Consider the following 15,814-nt stretch of genomic DNA (forward strand, 5'->3'; position numbering starts at 1 on the left):
TACAATCTCCAGACATTGAAGAATGAAGGCATCAGGGCGATCCGATGGGTATCTCTTGAGGAGATCGGACACTGATCGTAACGCCCGACATTGAGGGATGTTGGTGTACAATGCCTCAATGTCGAGCGTCACAAGAATGTCCGTCTCTGGGTTGAAAGGGAGGCCCTCTATTTTATTAATAATGTCCCCTGTGTCACGAATGTAGGATTTGTACTTTTGGATTAAGGGGCTCAAGAACTTATCTACATACTTCGACAACGGCTCTGTATTAGAGCCAATGGTTGAAATGATAGGACGCATAGGAGGATCACTTTCCGACTTATGTGTCTTCGGGAGACCATATAGCACAGAGGTGACAGGGGTTGTTTTGTTGAGGAAATCGTATTCATCCTCACAAATGAAACCCTCTGTGAATGCCCCCTGAGTCAATTCCTGGATGTGTCTGTTCAGTCTTTCCAGTTCCCTACGTTGTGCTGGTCTATAATGTTCAGTCACAGCCAGCATCTCCAACATTTTGGCGTCATAGTTTCCTTTGTCAAAGACAGCAATGCCCCCACCCTTATCGCAGGGTTTAATGACAATTGATGAATTAGTTTTTAATTCATTCAAGGAGGTATTTTCTATGGCAGAGAGATTGGTTGTTGGTTTGTAGGGATTTCTTATAACTCGTGCTATGTCTTGGAGGACATTCTTTTCAAAAATCCCAACTTCAGTTCCCACCATGTCTAGTGTGGGTGTGAAGGTCGATGGAGGTTTACATCCTGACAAGTTGTTATCATCCTCTATCCGGGGACGGTTAGTGAAGAATTTGTTAAGTCTAATTTTGCGAAAAAAGGCAAAGAGGTCCTGGTGTAATTTAAATTTATTCAGGTGGATACTCGGTACAAATGAAAGTCCCCTACTTAATACTTTCACATCCTCCGGTTTGAGATCCACACTGGACAAATTATAAATAGGTAAGTCATGGGTCAGTCTGGGGTTACACTCTCCCGGTACCTCTACCACCAATACTGTTGATTGCGAGTTCGCATGTATTGCTGTGGAGGTTGAGGGCTCATCTGGGCATGGGTTGCCTGGTCTTGCCACCGAACATTCCTCCCCCTGAATTGGCCCCGGGGTAAAAAACCCCTTCCATGAAATGGGCGTTGGTTGGATCTGCCTCTAAATGGGCCAGGGTTTGGGTGACTGTAATTGGTGTCCTGATAGTTTTCCCCTTCCGAGCCGGAGGACCCCGAGTCGGAGAAGTTGGTATATCTTCTTCCCGAGTACCCATTAGAATTGGTGTTAGGATTACTTTGTGGTGTCTCCTGGTAGTAATTAGACGTTAAGTAGGGGTAAACTTTCTCTCTCGTGAACCATCTGATATCCTTCTTTAACTTCTCCATCTTTTTGTTGGTAAGGTAGGTTTCAAAGTCTGTCATTTCAGTTTTTATTTTTTCAAGACAGTCTTTGCCTTCCTCCACCGCCGTTGATGCACTAAGTTTTGCCTCAAGATCATTGATCTCCTGTAAAAGAGTGGATGCCACATCTTTTGCTGTTTCAATAATCAACATCATCCAGTCCCTGGAGCAGCGGTTGGAAATTAATGACCACCGCTCCAGGAACTTTTTGACGTCGATAAAGAGAGCGGGGGCGTTTCGGACTCTCAGGCCTGAAGGAATGACACCTGCTTTAAGATATTCAAACATATAGAATGCGTGTGATTCTATACGTTTTAATCTTTTGCGCATGTTAAGGAGATTATGCCATTCACTATTACCTATTTGGTGGGAAGGTACTGGGCCACTGTCTCCTGCTAGTTTTCCCATAAGTGTATTGAAGTCCTCATCGGTAAACCCAAAGGTCTGGAAGTTATCCATGATGGATTCTGACTCCCCTCTCCTTCCTCCCAAGTGCAGTCCTGTCGAGACAAGAACTGCCTAAAATACCCGGTAAGTCAAATGTAAGGAAGAAACTTAGAAGTTTAATTAACTGTCCTAAAAAGTGGTCACGTGAGAACAAACTGAAACCTGCAGCACAGTGAAACAATACAAAAAAGCAATAAATGACAAAGATTTAATATAAGAAATCCCACGGTTCAAAAACCGCGAAAGTAACCAACATGTACGAAGGGACCCCCTCAAAAGGTAAATTTGGCCCAGGAACAGAGGGGAGCATAAACACTGCAATGTGAGGACGTTCCTGCAATGGCCTTATATTTTAATTTGTACAATTACTTCTATACATTTTCTATTTGGGTGATAAATACAAACATACTAAATAGGTTCAAAACATTACAAAATTTTATTTTTTAAGTTTTTCAATTCATTTAAATACTAATTTTCATCACAAAAATCACAAAGGAAAAAATTACAATTCATATCAAAACCCTGACAAAAAACAGAGGAATCATCAATATATACAACACAATTAATATATAAAAATTATAACCCCTTGGTAACAAACATATCTCTCAACATCCTCACATGCTAACAATCATACCACACTCAACCTCATATTCAAATGGAGAAGGAACTGAATAGATAATAGGCAGAATAACAATGCTAAAATATTGGCCCCCAGATGTACTATTGGGCCATCGCAGCAGGTCTACGCGCGTTTCGGCAGCACTCGGCCGCCTTCATCAGGACCTTTTCCTCGTGATACAATCAATACCAAGGGATCTGAAAAATATATATACAACAAATCACCATTTTGTTACCACCCAAGAAAGTAAGATCTTATAACAGGATTAATTAATTCACTGTGTTACATGAACCAGAAGCTCATCAACTCGACCACAAACTAAGACATCATATAATGAAACATATAGTACATATGATCAATAAGAAAGGACAAATTTAATCTAAGTTATCTAAGCAAGGGGCTACACGGGTGCATAAGTCAGACTTACATAATCGTGTGGCAATAAAACATGTACCCAATGGTTACGAATTAAGTTAGGGCCATACCCGGGTAATCCCGTTTTTCAGATACCTCTGTCAGTGAGCTTACCAATTAGCACCAACGGCAGTAGAGTCAGGGAGGACCGGCTCTCACAATATTCATAGGGCAGGATGTCCTGTTTGTCCTTGAAGTGGCTATAAGCAGAGAATTACATATTTTAGCCAAACAGACCTCTTAGTGTGCAGCTAATTCGAGAAAAGACCAAGAGAGAGGCCCGTATTTATTGGACATCCATTACGTCCTTAAAGGAGTATACCTTTAATGGTAGTTGGAGACCCGGTGTGGCAGATGGTTCCTAGATTTTCGAATTCATGGAGTGGTTTAAGACAAAGACGGTCAGCGGGATGTCAGTTAAAATTCCTACCGTAATCTATAATGAACAAAAAAAAGGGATGAAGAATCCGATTAAGTTAGCGAGCACGTGCTACTAGGGTGTGCGTTTGAAAAGGGGCTGCCGGGTGAGTTCTTACTTCAATTTATTATAAAGGACACATATGGTAGAAAGGCACATTCGTGAGTGTGCTCGCCGTCATCTGTGATGATAAAAGAATAAAAAAACCGAATAAATGAACATCCACATGTTGCTAAAGTCAATGTTTGAAGCAAGGCATACACAATAAGTCCTTACTTCAATTTGATTAGAGAAACTTATTCATGAAGACAGCACCCTCGTGGGTAAAGTTGCTCCGTAGTCTGCGTCCCTAGAGTGTGGGGTAGGAATATGGTATATTATATGCGGATGGCTAGCATAAAACAACTCATAATCCACTCGACATGTCAAGATCATTCAGTAATGCTCCCGAGTTTAATGCGGTCGAGAAACCCCCCGAAAAAAGAAAGGGGGTGCTTTGAAATGGATAATTCTCACACCTTGCGTTCTTATAATAAAAAAAGGAAAGGCGATAGGGTTCATTAACACGCTATCGTGAACAGGGTGTCTATATTCTCTTACGAGTAAAGTTAATGGCAAGTGTGAAAGCCAGCCGTAAACAAACAATTCGGTGCATTGCAGGGTCGGCACTCGGTATTAGCGAGCTCGCACTACTCTAGTCCGCTTACCTTGCAACTATACTTGTAGCATCGTGTCTCCGCACCGTCTGTCTCAACTGTCAACAAACGACTAAACTGGGAAGTCTTCCCTGTTTTAAATGCGGTCGGCGAATCCCAGTGTCACATGGCGAGTCGCTTTCAGATAATGTCAGACCGGCGTCCTACATCATAAGCATAGAAAGTGGACTACCTTTCCAGACGCCATCATGCTGTAAGGCGCAAGCATCCCCACGCTTAGACATCAATAAGGGACTCAACTCCGTTTGTAAACACCAACAAGGGACTATGACATACCTCCGTCTGCCCATGCTCGTGCCAGATATAATCTCTAATAAGCCTAAACTTGGTGATGATAAAAACGGGCATACTAAGATTGCCGCGTCTAACAAGAAACAGGTATCTGAAAATTATTATCTAAAATAATGTTAACTAACCGGGAGGTCAAAACTTTTTTATGAAGGGTTTTGTCAACCAACTGCACAATAAAAGTTAAAGACGCCCATATTATTTGAACAAGCATCTTACAGATGTCAGATACACCTAAAGGGACAGTATTGGTGGCGGGAAGGCATCAGCGACAAGCCGCCTGATGTGAGTTCAGAAACAAATATTATCTGATGGATAATATGTCGCAAGTGGGGTTTTAGAATTCTGTTCACTTGGTTACATACCAGGATAACTCTTCATTCAGACCACGTTTCACGGTGTCCAAATGGAAAATCCAAAAGGTCTCTCGTTTCTTCCGTGTAATCTCATTTACTTGGCCCGGTTTAGGTGTCACTTTTTCCAAAATGCACCATTTGATCTCATTTTCTTTGTGAGATTTCTCCAAGCAATGCTGAACCAGTGGGGCTGTCAGCTTTTTAGTCCTGATGGCAGACTTGTGTTCACTGAAGCGGACACGAAACTCACGGCCTGTCTCACCAACATAAGCCAATCCACAGTCACAGAACATGATATACACAATGTTACTACTGCGACAGTTAGTCAAAAATCGCAGTTTGATGTGTCTTTCATTATAAGTAATTGTATCCGAAGTAATGGCTGAGTCACAGGCGTGGCAAGAACCACACCTGTGATTGCCTGTCACTGCTGGAAGGCCTGTAATGGAAGGCTGATTGGAAAACGGGCTCTTTGCCAGTGATCTCGAGTGGACTAGCATGTCTCGTAAATTCTTGTTCCTCCTGTATGCGAGCATAGGTAGTGGGAGCACAGGAACATTGTCATCTATGTTAAGAATTCTCCAATTTTTATTTATGATGTTCCGGATCTTAAAGTTCAGAGTTGAATGATCGATCACACATGTGATCCGCTCTTGTTTGACCCGTTTGTTACCCTGAAGGAGTGCCGACCTGTCGTAATATTTGGCTCGTTTGTAAGCATGTCGCACAAGGCGACGTGGATAGCCTCTCTTGAGTAGTCTTTCCCTGAGTGCGTCTCCATGTAAATGAAAGGAGGAAATATCTGTACAATTTCTGCGAATTCGTAAGAATTCCCCGAAAGGTACAGAGTCCTTCTGACAGTTCGGGTGGTAGCTGTTATATTCTAGGATAGTATTTTTAGCTGTACTTTTCCTGTATAGACTTACTGTCAGGCATCCATTGGTCCCTTCAATGCTAATGTCAAGGAAGTCTACTTTACTTGTGCTAAAGTTCATGGTAAACTTCAGGTTGGTATCACTTGCATTGAGCCAAAGAAAAAATGTTTGCAAAAGTTCTTCCGGTCCACTCCAAATAAAAAAAATGTCATCAATAAAACGCTTCCAAACAAAGATATTTTCAAAAAACGGGGCCAGTTCGTTATGAATGTTCCTGAGCTCCCACTCTCCCATGAATGCATTGGCCACAGATGGAGCACAGGAAGCCCCCATTGATGTACCCTTAATTTGTTTGAAGAGTTTACCGTCGTATTCAAAGAAATTATTCATCAGTACAATCTCCAGACATTGAAGAATGAAGGCATCAGGGCGATCCGATGGGTATCTCTTGAGGAGATCGGACACTGATCGTAACGCCCGACATTGAGGGATGTTGGTGTACAATGCCTCAATGTCGAGCGTCACAAGAATGTCCGTCTCTGGGTTGAAAGGGAGGCCCTCTATTTTATTAATAATGTCCCCTGTGTCACGAATGTAGGATTTGTACTTTTGGATTAAGGGGCTCAAGAACTTATCTACATACTTCGACAACGGCTCTGTATTAGAGCCAATGGTTGAAATGATAGGACGCATAGGAGGATCACTTTCCGATTTATGTGTCTTCGGGAGACCATATAGCACAGAGGTGACAGGGGTTGTTTTGTTGAGGAAATCGTATTCATCCTCACAAATGAAACCCTCTGTGAATGCCCCCTGAGTCAATTCCTGGATGTGTCTGTTCAGTCTTTCCAGTTCCCTACGTTGTGCTGGTCTATAATGTTCAGTCACAGCCAGCATCTCCAACATTTTGGCGTCATAGTTTCCTTTGTCAAAGACAGCAATGCCCCCACCCTTATCGCAGGGTTTAATGACAATTGATGAATTAGTTTTTAATTCATTCAAGGAGGTAGTTTCTATGGCAGAGAGATTGGTTGTTGGTTTGTAGGGATTTCTTATAACTCGTGCTATGTCTTGGAGGACATTCTTTTCAAAAATCCCAACTTCAGTTCCCACCATGTCTAGTGTGGGTGTGAAGGTCGATGGAGGTTTACATCCTGACAAGTTGTTATCATCCTCTATCCGGGGACGGTTAGTGAAGAATTTGTTAAGTCTAATTTTGCGAAAAAAGGCAAAGAGGTCCTGGTGTAATTTAAATTTATTCAGGTGGATACTCGGTACAAATGAAAGTCCCCTACTTAATACTTTCACATCCTCCGGTTTGAGATCCACACTGGACAAATTATAAATAGGTAAGTCATGGGTCAGTCTGGGGTTACACTCTCCCGGTACCTCTACCACCAATACTGTTGATTGCGAGTTCGCATGTATTGCTGTGGAGGTTGAGGGCTCATCTGGGCATGGGTTGCCTGGTCTTGCCACCGAACATTCCTCCCCCTGAATTGGCCCCGGGGTAAAAAACCCCTTCCATGAAATGGGCGTTGGTTGGATCTGCCTCTAAATGGGCCAGGGTTTGGGTGACTGTAATTGGTGTCCTGATAGTTTTCCCCTTCCGAGCCGGAGGACCCCGAGTCGGAGAAGTTGGTATATCTTCTTCCCGAGTACCCATTAGAATTGGTGTTAGGATTACTTTGTGGTGTCTCCTGGTAGTAATTAGACGTTAAGTAGGGGTAAACTTTCTCTCTCGTGAACCATCTGATATCCTTCTTTAACTTCTCCATCTTTTTGTTGGTAAGGTAGGTTTCAAAGTCTGTCATTTCAGTTTTTATTTTTTCAAGACAGTCTTTGCCTTCCTCCACCGCCGTTGATGCACTAAGTTTTGCCTCAAGATCATTGATCTCCTGTAAAAGAGTGGATGCCACATCTTTTGCTGTTTCAATAATCAACATCATCCAGTCCCTGGAGCAGCGGTTGGAAATTAATGACCACCGCTCCAGGAACTTTTTGACGTCGATAAAGAGAGCGGGGGCGTTTCGGACTCTCAGGCCTGAAGGAATGACACCTGCTTTAAGATATTCAAACATATAGAATGCGTGTGATTCTATACGTTTTAATCTTTTGCGCATGTTAAGGAGATTATGCCATTCACTATTACCTATTTGGTGGGAAGGTACTGGGCCACTGTCTCCTGCTAGTTTTCCCATAAGTGTATTGAAGTCCTCATCGGTAAACCCAAAGGTCTGGAAGTTATCCATGATGGATTCTGACTCCCCTCTCCTTCCTCCCAAGTGCAGTCCTGTCGAGACAAGAACTGCCTAAAATACCCGGTAAGTCAAATGTAAGGAAGAAACTTAGACGTTTAATTAACTGTCCTAAAAAGTGGTCACGTGAGAACAAACTGAAACCTGCAGCACAGTGAAACAATACAAAAAAGCAATAAATGACAAAGATTTAATATAAGAAATCCCACGGTTCAAAAACCGCGAAAGTAACCAACATGTACGAAGGGACCCCCTCAAAAGGTAAATTTGGCCCAGGAACAGAGGGGAGCATAAACACTGCAATGTGAGGACGTTCCTGCAATGGCCTTATATTTTAATTTGTACAATTACTTCTATACATTTTCTATTTGGGTGATAAATACAAACATACTAAATAGGTTCAAAACATTACAAAATTTTATTTTTTAAGTTTTTCAATTCATTTAAATACTAATTTTCATCACAAAAATCACAAAGGAAAAAATTACAATTCATATCAAAACCCTGACAAAAAACAGAGGAATCATCAATATATACAACACAATTAATATATAAAAATTATAACCCCTTGGTAACAAACATATCTCTCAACATCCTCACATGCTAACAATCATACCACACTCAACCTCATATTCAAATGGAGAAGGAACTGAATAGATAATAGGCAGAATAACAATGCTAAAATATTGGCCCCCAGATGTACTATTGGGCCATCGCAGCAGGTCTACGCGCGTTTCGGCAGCACTCGGCCGCCTTCATCAGGACCTTTTCCTCGTGATACAATCAATACCAAGGGATCTGAAAAATATATATACAACAAATCACCATTTTGTTACCACCCAAGAAAGTAAGATCTTATAACAGGATTAATTAATTCACTGTGTTACATGAACCAGAAGCTCATCAACTCGACCACAAACTAAGACATCATATAATGAAACATATAGTACATATGATCAATAAGAAAGGACAAATTTAATCTAAGTTATCTAAGCAAGGGGCTACACGGGTGCATAAGTCAGACTTACATAATCGTGTGGCAATAAAACATGTACCCAATGGTTACGAATTAAGTTAGGGCCATACCCGGGTAATCCCGTTTTTCAGATACCTCTGTCAGTGAGCTTACCAATTAGCACCAACGGCAGTAGAGTCAGGGAGGACCGGCTCTCACAATATTCATAGGGCAGGATGTCCTGTTTGTCCTTGAAGTGGCTATAAGCAGAGAATTACATATTTTAGCCAAACAGACCTCTTAGTGTGCAGCTAATTCGAGAAAAGACCAAGAGAGAGGCCCGTATTTATTGGACATCCATTACGTCCTTAAAGGAGTATACCTTTAATGGTAGTTGGAGACCCGGTGTGGCAGATGGTTCCTAGATTTTCGAATTCATGGAGTGGTTTAAGACAAAGACGGTCAGCGGGATGTCAGTTAAAATTCCTACCGTAATCTATAATGAACAAAAAAAAGGGATGAAGAATCCGATTAAGTTAGCGAGCACGTGCTACTAGGGTGTGCGTTTGAAAAGGGGCTGCCGGGTGAGTTCTTACTTCAATTTATTATAAAGGACACATATGGTAGAAAGGCACATTCGTGAGTGTGCTCGCCGTCATCTGTGATGATAAAAGAATAAAAAAACCGAATAAATGAACATCCACATGTTGCTAAAGTCAATGTTTGAAGCAAGGCATACTTTGTTTTCCTCCATACCCCTCCTCCCCCCAACTGACTAGAGTAATATTTTTGGGAATATTTTTGGTTATTATACTGATTATTAAACTTGATCATTCCTAAAATCCAAGCCTTTAAACCATTGTCCCGTATGGCAAGGCTTCTATATGCATTTTTCGCATTGTACAGTATACAAGCCTGGTTTAATGTGAACATGATTATCTGAAAGAGACTATTAGTTATAGATTCCTTACCTTAGAAATCCCCCTAGGCATCAGACTGGACCCGGAGAATTTTTCTTAAGCAGTACCCCTGCACGTCGGTAGGGGTGGCATCGGTCGACTCTGTGTTTGTTATTGGTGTCGGGCTCGCCGGAATGACATTGCGGTATCTACTTAGACGCCGCCCCTGCACGCTGACGTCACTTCTTTCTTTTTCCACGCCAGCCAGCGCAGATCCGGAGAGAGCGGTACCTTTAGTCACTTTTTGACTAGCACTTTTTTGACTTTTGTTGACCTCTTTTTCGAGTTGTTCGACTCCTGGTGCACGTAGGTATGTCCCATCGTCGGACCGGCTTCAAACCCTGTGACTCCGGTCACAAGTTAATGTCGGTCACAGACTCACACTTCTTGTGCCTCTGGTGCCTGGCGTGCGACCACGACCCGAAGTCCTGCGCCGACTGTCGGTCTATGAACCCAAAGTCTTTGAGGGAGCGGTCCTAAAAGCTTCTGTAGGCCCGGCAGTCAGCTCCGTTCCGATCGAGGTCCCGGTCAAGATGGAGGTCGCGGGACCGGTCACCGAGTCACCATCATCACTCCTCATTGAAGTCTTCGTGTAAGTCAAAGCACAAGAAGAAGGCTAAGCAGCACCGTTGCTCTTCGCCTTCTCCCTGTCTGTTGGCTGACAGGACACAGAAGGTAGTTGTTCTTCAACTTCACCGGTGGAACCTGATGGGACGGCTCCGACCTTCCCGGGAGCCGGAGCGTCCCCTGCACTGCTTCTTGCATTTCATGAAGCTCTCCACTCCATCTTTGGGCAGCCCGATTCGGGCCCCGCAGACTCGGCTGGGGGTTCTAGACCTCCGATGCAGGCGGCTCTGGCACCGCAGGGTCCCCAGGGATCTAGGTCTGGATCCGAATCGATGCCGGTCAACCTCTTGACACCTTCTCGGGCACCGAGACCTCTGATGACTCCTCCGCCACCTCTGATGCCGGTTGTGTCCCTGCCGGCATCAACCCCGGCCTCCCCCTTGGGGACCGAGTGGCAGCCAGAGGAGGGTGAGGAGGACTGGGAGTGGTCTGTTGACTCTTTGGCAGACCAGCTTCAGGAGCCGGACTGGAGAGAGGAGTTGTGTGAGGCCAGTGGTCTGGATACCTCCCCAGAACTTGGCATGCTATCTCCCCCTACGGTGGACACAGAGGAAGGAGCCTCCTACGCTGTGGTTTTGTGTAGGGCAGCTGAGGCATTGGGCCTTGAGCTTTCTACGCTGGCAGTCAGGACTAAACTCCTGACTGAGGTGCTTCATCGGACAGCAGCCTCTTCAGAGCCCCTGCTGCCGTTCAAGGAGGCCCTTACAGACTTCTTCTGGGCACTTCGTCCAGGCCCAGCACAGGGGCTCCTGTGGATAGGATAATTGCCAGATGCCACCGCCTGGCCCCGGGTGACCCAATTTTCCTCTCCCAACACCCTTTCTCCGAGAGCTTGGTGGTCCAAGCCTCAACGTCTAAAAGCGTGTTCCCTTCTGCCCCCCATATAGGGAGATCAAGGAGTTAGACCATATTGGGAAGAAGATGTTTTCTTCCGCCAGCTTAGGACTGCGGTCGGTGAACACCGCATGTCTTTTGGGCCATTACACCCACTCTATGTGGGACACGGTTGCGCAGGTGCTGCCACAGTGCCCGGAGGAGGCCCGGGACACACACTCTGTGCTGTCGCAGAGGGGAGAGACTCCATCCGATGTGGGCTGGACGCCACTGACTCGCTGGGTAGAACGATTTCTATGTTAGCAGTCCGAAGGTGCCACGCCTGGTTGAGATCCACTCGCTTTTCTGGGGATGTCCAATCGACTCTTTCATGCCTTTTGATGGGCGTCGCCTGTTTGGCAACAAGGCAGACAGTGCGCTAGAGCGCTTTAAGGATTTCAGAGCTACAGCTCGATCCTTGGGCCACCTCTCATCCTGTGCAGTCTGCCTTTCACCCCTTTTGTGGCTATGGAAGGGGTGCCCCACCACGTGCCACAGGTCGTTGCAAGCTACCCAGCCGGGGATGTGGGATCCAACGCCATGGGTCTGGGGGCCAGTGGGTGGGCCAGTCCACCAGTGCCTCCTCTGCAGCAGCCTTTAAGCCTTCCTTGTCTGAAGTTTCAGGGCCACCAGTTGCCAGTGGGTGGTAGGTTCTGCCATCACCTCCCCCACTGGCACAATATCCCGTTGGACAGGTGGGGTTTGCAGATAGTCCAAAGGGGCTACTCCATCCCCTTCGAGACTACCCCTCCCTCCATGCCACCTACACTCCATCGCATGTCAGAGGATCTCATTTCTCTTCTCCGTCAGGAAGTTACAGCTCTCTTGGCCAGGGGAGCTTTTGAGCGAGTCCCCGTACCAGAAGTAAGTTGTGGTTGTTACCCTCACTACTTCCTGGTGCCCAAAAAAGACAAAAGCTGAGTCCTATCTTGGAACCCAGGGACGTCAACTGCTTCCTCCGGAAGGAGAAGGTCAAAATGTTGATATTGGCTCAGGTCCTGTCTGCCCTCGACCATGGAGACTGGATGGTAGCGTGGGACTTGCAATACGCTTATTTCCACATTCTCGTCCTGCCAGCCCACAGGCGTTGCCTATGGTTCACAGGAGGCAACAAACATTTTCAGTTCACTGTGCAACCCTCGGGTGTTCATGAAACTGATGGTGGTGGTCACAGCTCACCTGTGCAGATCAGAGGTTCCAGTATTCCCCCTATCTCAACGACTGGCTGTTGAAGGCAGGTTCGGCCCAGGCTGTCGTCTCCCACCTCCAGACTACAGCGGACCTCCTTCATTTGCTGGGGTTCACTATCAACAAGCCGAAGTCGCATCTGATTCCCTCTCAGAAGCTCATATTTATCCCAAGCAGCGAGTCTGGGATATTTGTGCTATGAGACTGATGTTCAGCCTCTATCCCGGGTTTCAGTGAGTTTGAACGCGAGGCTGCTGGGCCTGATGGCCTCCTGCATCTTGCTGGTGGATCAAGCCAGGTGGCATATGTGGGCTCTGCAGTGGGACCTGAAGTTCCAGTGGGCACAGCATTAGGGGAATCTTTCCGATGTTGTCCAGATCGCAGAGGACACTGCACACCTATTGCAGTGGCGGCTAACTAACCAGGATTGGGTCATCAGCAGATCCCTCTCCCTTCCCCAACCAGACTTCACAGTGGTGACAGATATGTCACTTCTGGCATGGGGCGACCATATGGGAGAGGCGGAGATCTGAGGCCTCTAGTCTCCGGCGGAGTCCGGTCTCCACATCAACCTGTTGGAGCTCCAGGTGATTCTTCTTGCACTGAAAACATTCCTTTCTTCTGTCAAAGGAAGAGTAGTGCCGGTGTTCACAGACAACACCATCGCCATGTGGTACTGCAACAACAGGGCGGGTGGGGTCATGGACCCTATGTCAAGAGGCTCTCCGCCTCTGGATGTGGCTGGAATATCAGGGCATGTTGATACACAAATGCCGAGTTACTAAAAATAGAAGTCCATACTGTTTAAAAGGCAATAACCATATTAGTAATCACAAAAAGGCCATTCCACTCTTTTCTTTTTCTTTACTGATTTCCTTCTTCTTGACAAACAAAATATCTGGAAGACAGACCTGCAGGTCTCGACATAATAGGCCGGTGCTTTCAACGAATAACGGGCTCCGTATGCAAAGAGCTCACAAAGAATCTGTCTGCGTTCATCAGAATGTCAGGTCATGTCCCAGGTGGTTCATCACCTGCCAGGTTCCCTGAACGTCCGGGTGGACAAATTCAGCTGCCGGTGCATGATGGATCATCAATGGTGCCTTCACTCAAAGGTGGTGCAAGGTCTCTTTCAGCAGTGGGGAGAGCCATGGTTAGATCTCTTCACCACCGAAGAGAATGCGCAGTGTCAGAAGTTCTGCGCGTTGAAATTTCCAAGGCGGCACTAGCTCGGCGACATTTTTCATCGCAAGTGGAATTGCGGTCTTCTATGCGCCTTTCCGCCTATACGACTTCTGCCCAGAGTGCTGAAGAAGATCAACCGCGACTGGGCCCAACTCATTCTTGTGCGCTCTGGACTGGGCACGAAGAGTCTGGTATCCCGAGCCCCTGAAAATGGCCAACGATCCTCCGATCAGACTGCCTCTTCGGGAGGATCTTCTGTCACAGGAACCGGGGACTGTCCACTACCCAAACCTGTCCAGCCTCCACCTCCTTGCGTGGAATTTGATTTGGCGACAGTTGAAAGCTTTTGACCTTCCTCCCGAAGTTTGTGATGTCATCTTGGCAGCCAGGCGCCCCTCCACTAAAACGGTGTACGCCTGTAGGTGGAACACATTTGTGGCATGGTGTGCAGCAAAGGCTATAGAGCCCCTTTCTGGCTCTATTTCAGAGGTTCTTCTCTTCAGTCTTTCTTTGGCCCAGCAGGGCTTCTCTCTGGGCAGCCTTAAAGGCCATCTGTCGGCCATTTCGGCCTTTCTTCGCCCTTCCGATCAGCCTTCTCTATTCATGTCCCCTATTGTAAATATATTTCTTAAGGGCATTACTTTCCTCCTTCCTCCTGTTCCTTTCTTAATTCCCCAGTGGGACTTGAATCTGGTATTAACTTACCTTTGGTGTCCTCCTTTCGAGCCGTTACATAATTGTCCTCTCAGACTCTGGACTTTAAAGACTGCTTTTCTGGTTTCCATCACATCCGCTCGCAGGGTGAGTGAGCTTCAGGCTCTTTCATCTAAACCTCCTTTCCTTTCTGTTCATCTGGGCAAGGTTGTCCTTCGAACTAGCCCTTCTTTTCTTCCCATAGTGGTTACCTCTTTTCACACAGGACAGACCATCACTGACCCCACCTTCTTTCCACGCCGCATCCTTCTAAGGAGGAGGAGAGACTACTGTCTGGATCCAAAACGGGTTTATCATTTGATCTGAATCGCACAAATCAATTCTGGGTGGATGATAAACTCTTTGATGGCTATGTGAGTGCCAAGGGTAGGTCGGGCCGTGCAAAAACTTACCATCTCTCGATGGGTCGCCCTTTGCATCAAGATCTATTACTCCTTAGCGAAAAAGGAGCCTCCGCTAGGACTGCACGCCCATTCTACCAGGGAGATGGCGGCCACTACTGCTTTTGAGACATGGAGTCCCTCTCGGCGACATCTGCCAGGCAGCCATGTGGGCCACTTTGGACATGTGGGTTTTGCAGGTATCTGCACGCGTTCATTAAGCATTACTGCCTGGATAGTCAAGTCAGGAGAGACGGCTTCTTTGGCCGCTCAGTTCTCCAGGACTTTCTGGTGTGAACTTGGTTGGTATTGATGGGGTATCTATTCTAGGGTAAGGAATCTGTAACTAATAGTCTTTTAGATTAACAAGTTACTTATCTTTGGTAACAATATATCTGTAAGAGACATATTAGTTATAGATTTCTTACTCCCTTTCAGGGCCCTAGTTTTGTGCACCAGTGGTCCGTATCTTGCATGTCTGTGCTTCTGACGTGGAATGTCGTGTAAAGAACTGACATCACCGCGCAGGGGGGGCGTCTAAATAGATACCACAACGTCATTCCAGCGTCATACCAGCGACATTCCAGCGATCGCGATGCCAGTGACGAACGTGGAGGTGACCGACACCACATATTGACGCGCAGGGTACTGCTGAAGAGAAATTCTCTGGATCCAGTCTGACGCCCGGGGTAATTCTAAGGTAAGGAATCTGTAACTAGTATGTCTCTTACAGTGATATCATTACCGAAGGTAAGTAACTTGTTCGTTTTTGTGTATAAAATGGATCAAGTGTGTAGTGCAAATACGTGACCTAGAACACAGACTAACTTCTTTTCGTGCATATTTTCAAATTCACACTAACAAAAATAGAGTTTGAAAATGTCCACTCTATAATGTACACACTGCTCATAAGTGTGGCAAGTGAAATATGGGTACTAAAGGAGATGATTTGATATGCTCTGTCTCATAGGGAGTAGTAGCAGTGAGCTTTCACATATGTTCATTTTTTTAAAGAAGCATTGTTCAAATATCCTGTGTAATGATACAGGATCTGAACATGAGACAGTCAAAGCAGTGCTCCTGCGCACTGGTCGGTAGCGCAATGCAACTCCTCATTAAAGCCGGTCCACTCTGGAAGTGAC

The 15,814-nt window shown here is 45.7% G+C and overlaps 1 protein-coding gene across 1 annotated transcript in view; it reads left to right on the forward strand.

Moving 5' to 3' along the window:
- Positions 1-8,027: 8,027 nt before the first annotated feature.
- The window catches only part of SORL1 (sortilin related receptor 1), a 607,546-nt gene continuing 599,759 nt past the window's right edge, over positions 8,028-15,814 (forward strand). The window contains exon 1 of the mRNA XM_086949665.1: positions 8,028-8,052. Coding sequence (XP_086805791.1) covers positions 8,028-8,052 — 25 coding nt within the window. The remainder of the gene's footprint in view (positions 8,053-15,814) is intronic.

The sequence above is a fragment of the Lissotriton vulgaris genome, unplaced genomic scaffold, assembly GCF_964263255.1.
Source record: "Lissotriton vulgaris unplaced genomic scaffold, aLisVul1.2 SCAFFOLD_911, whole genome shotgun sequence".
NCBI lineage: Eukaryota > Metazoa > Chordata > Amphibia > Caudata > Salamandridae > Lissotriton > Lissotriton vulgaris.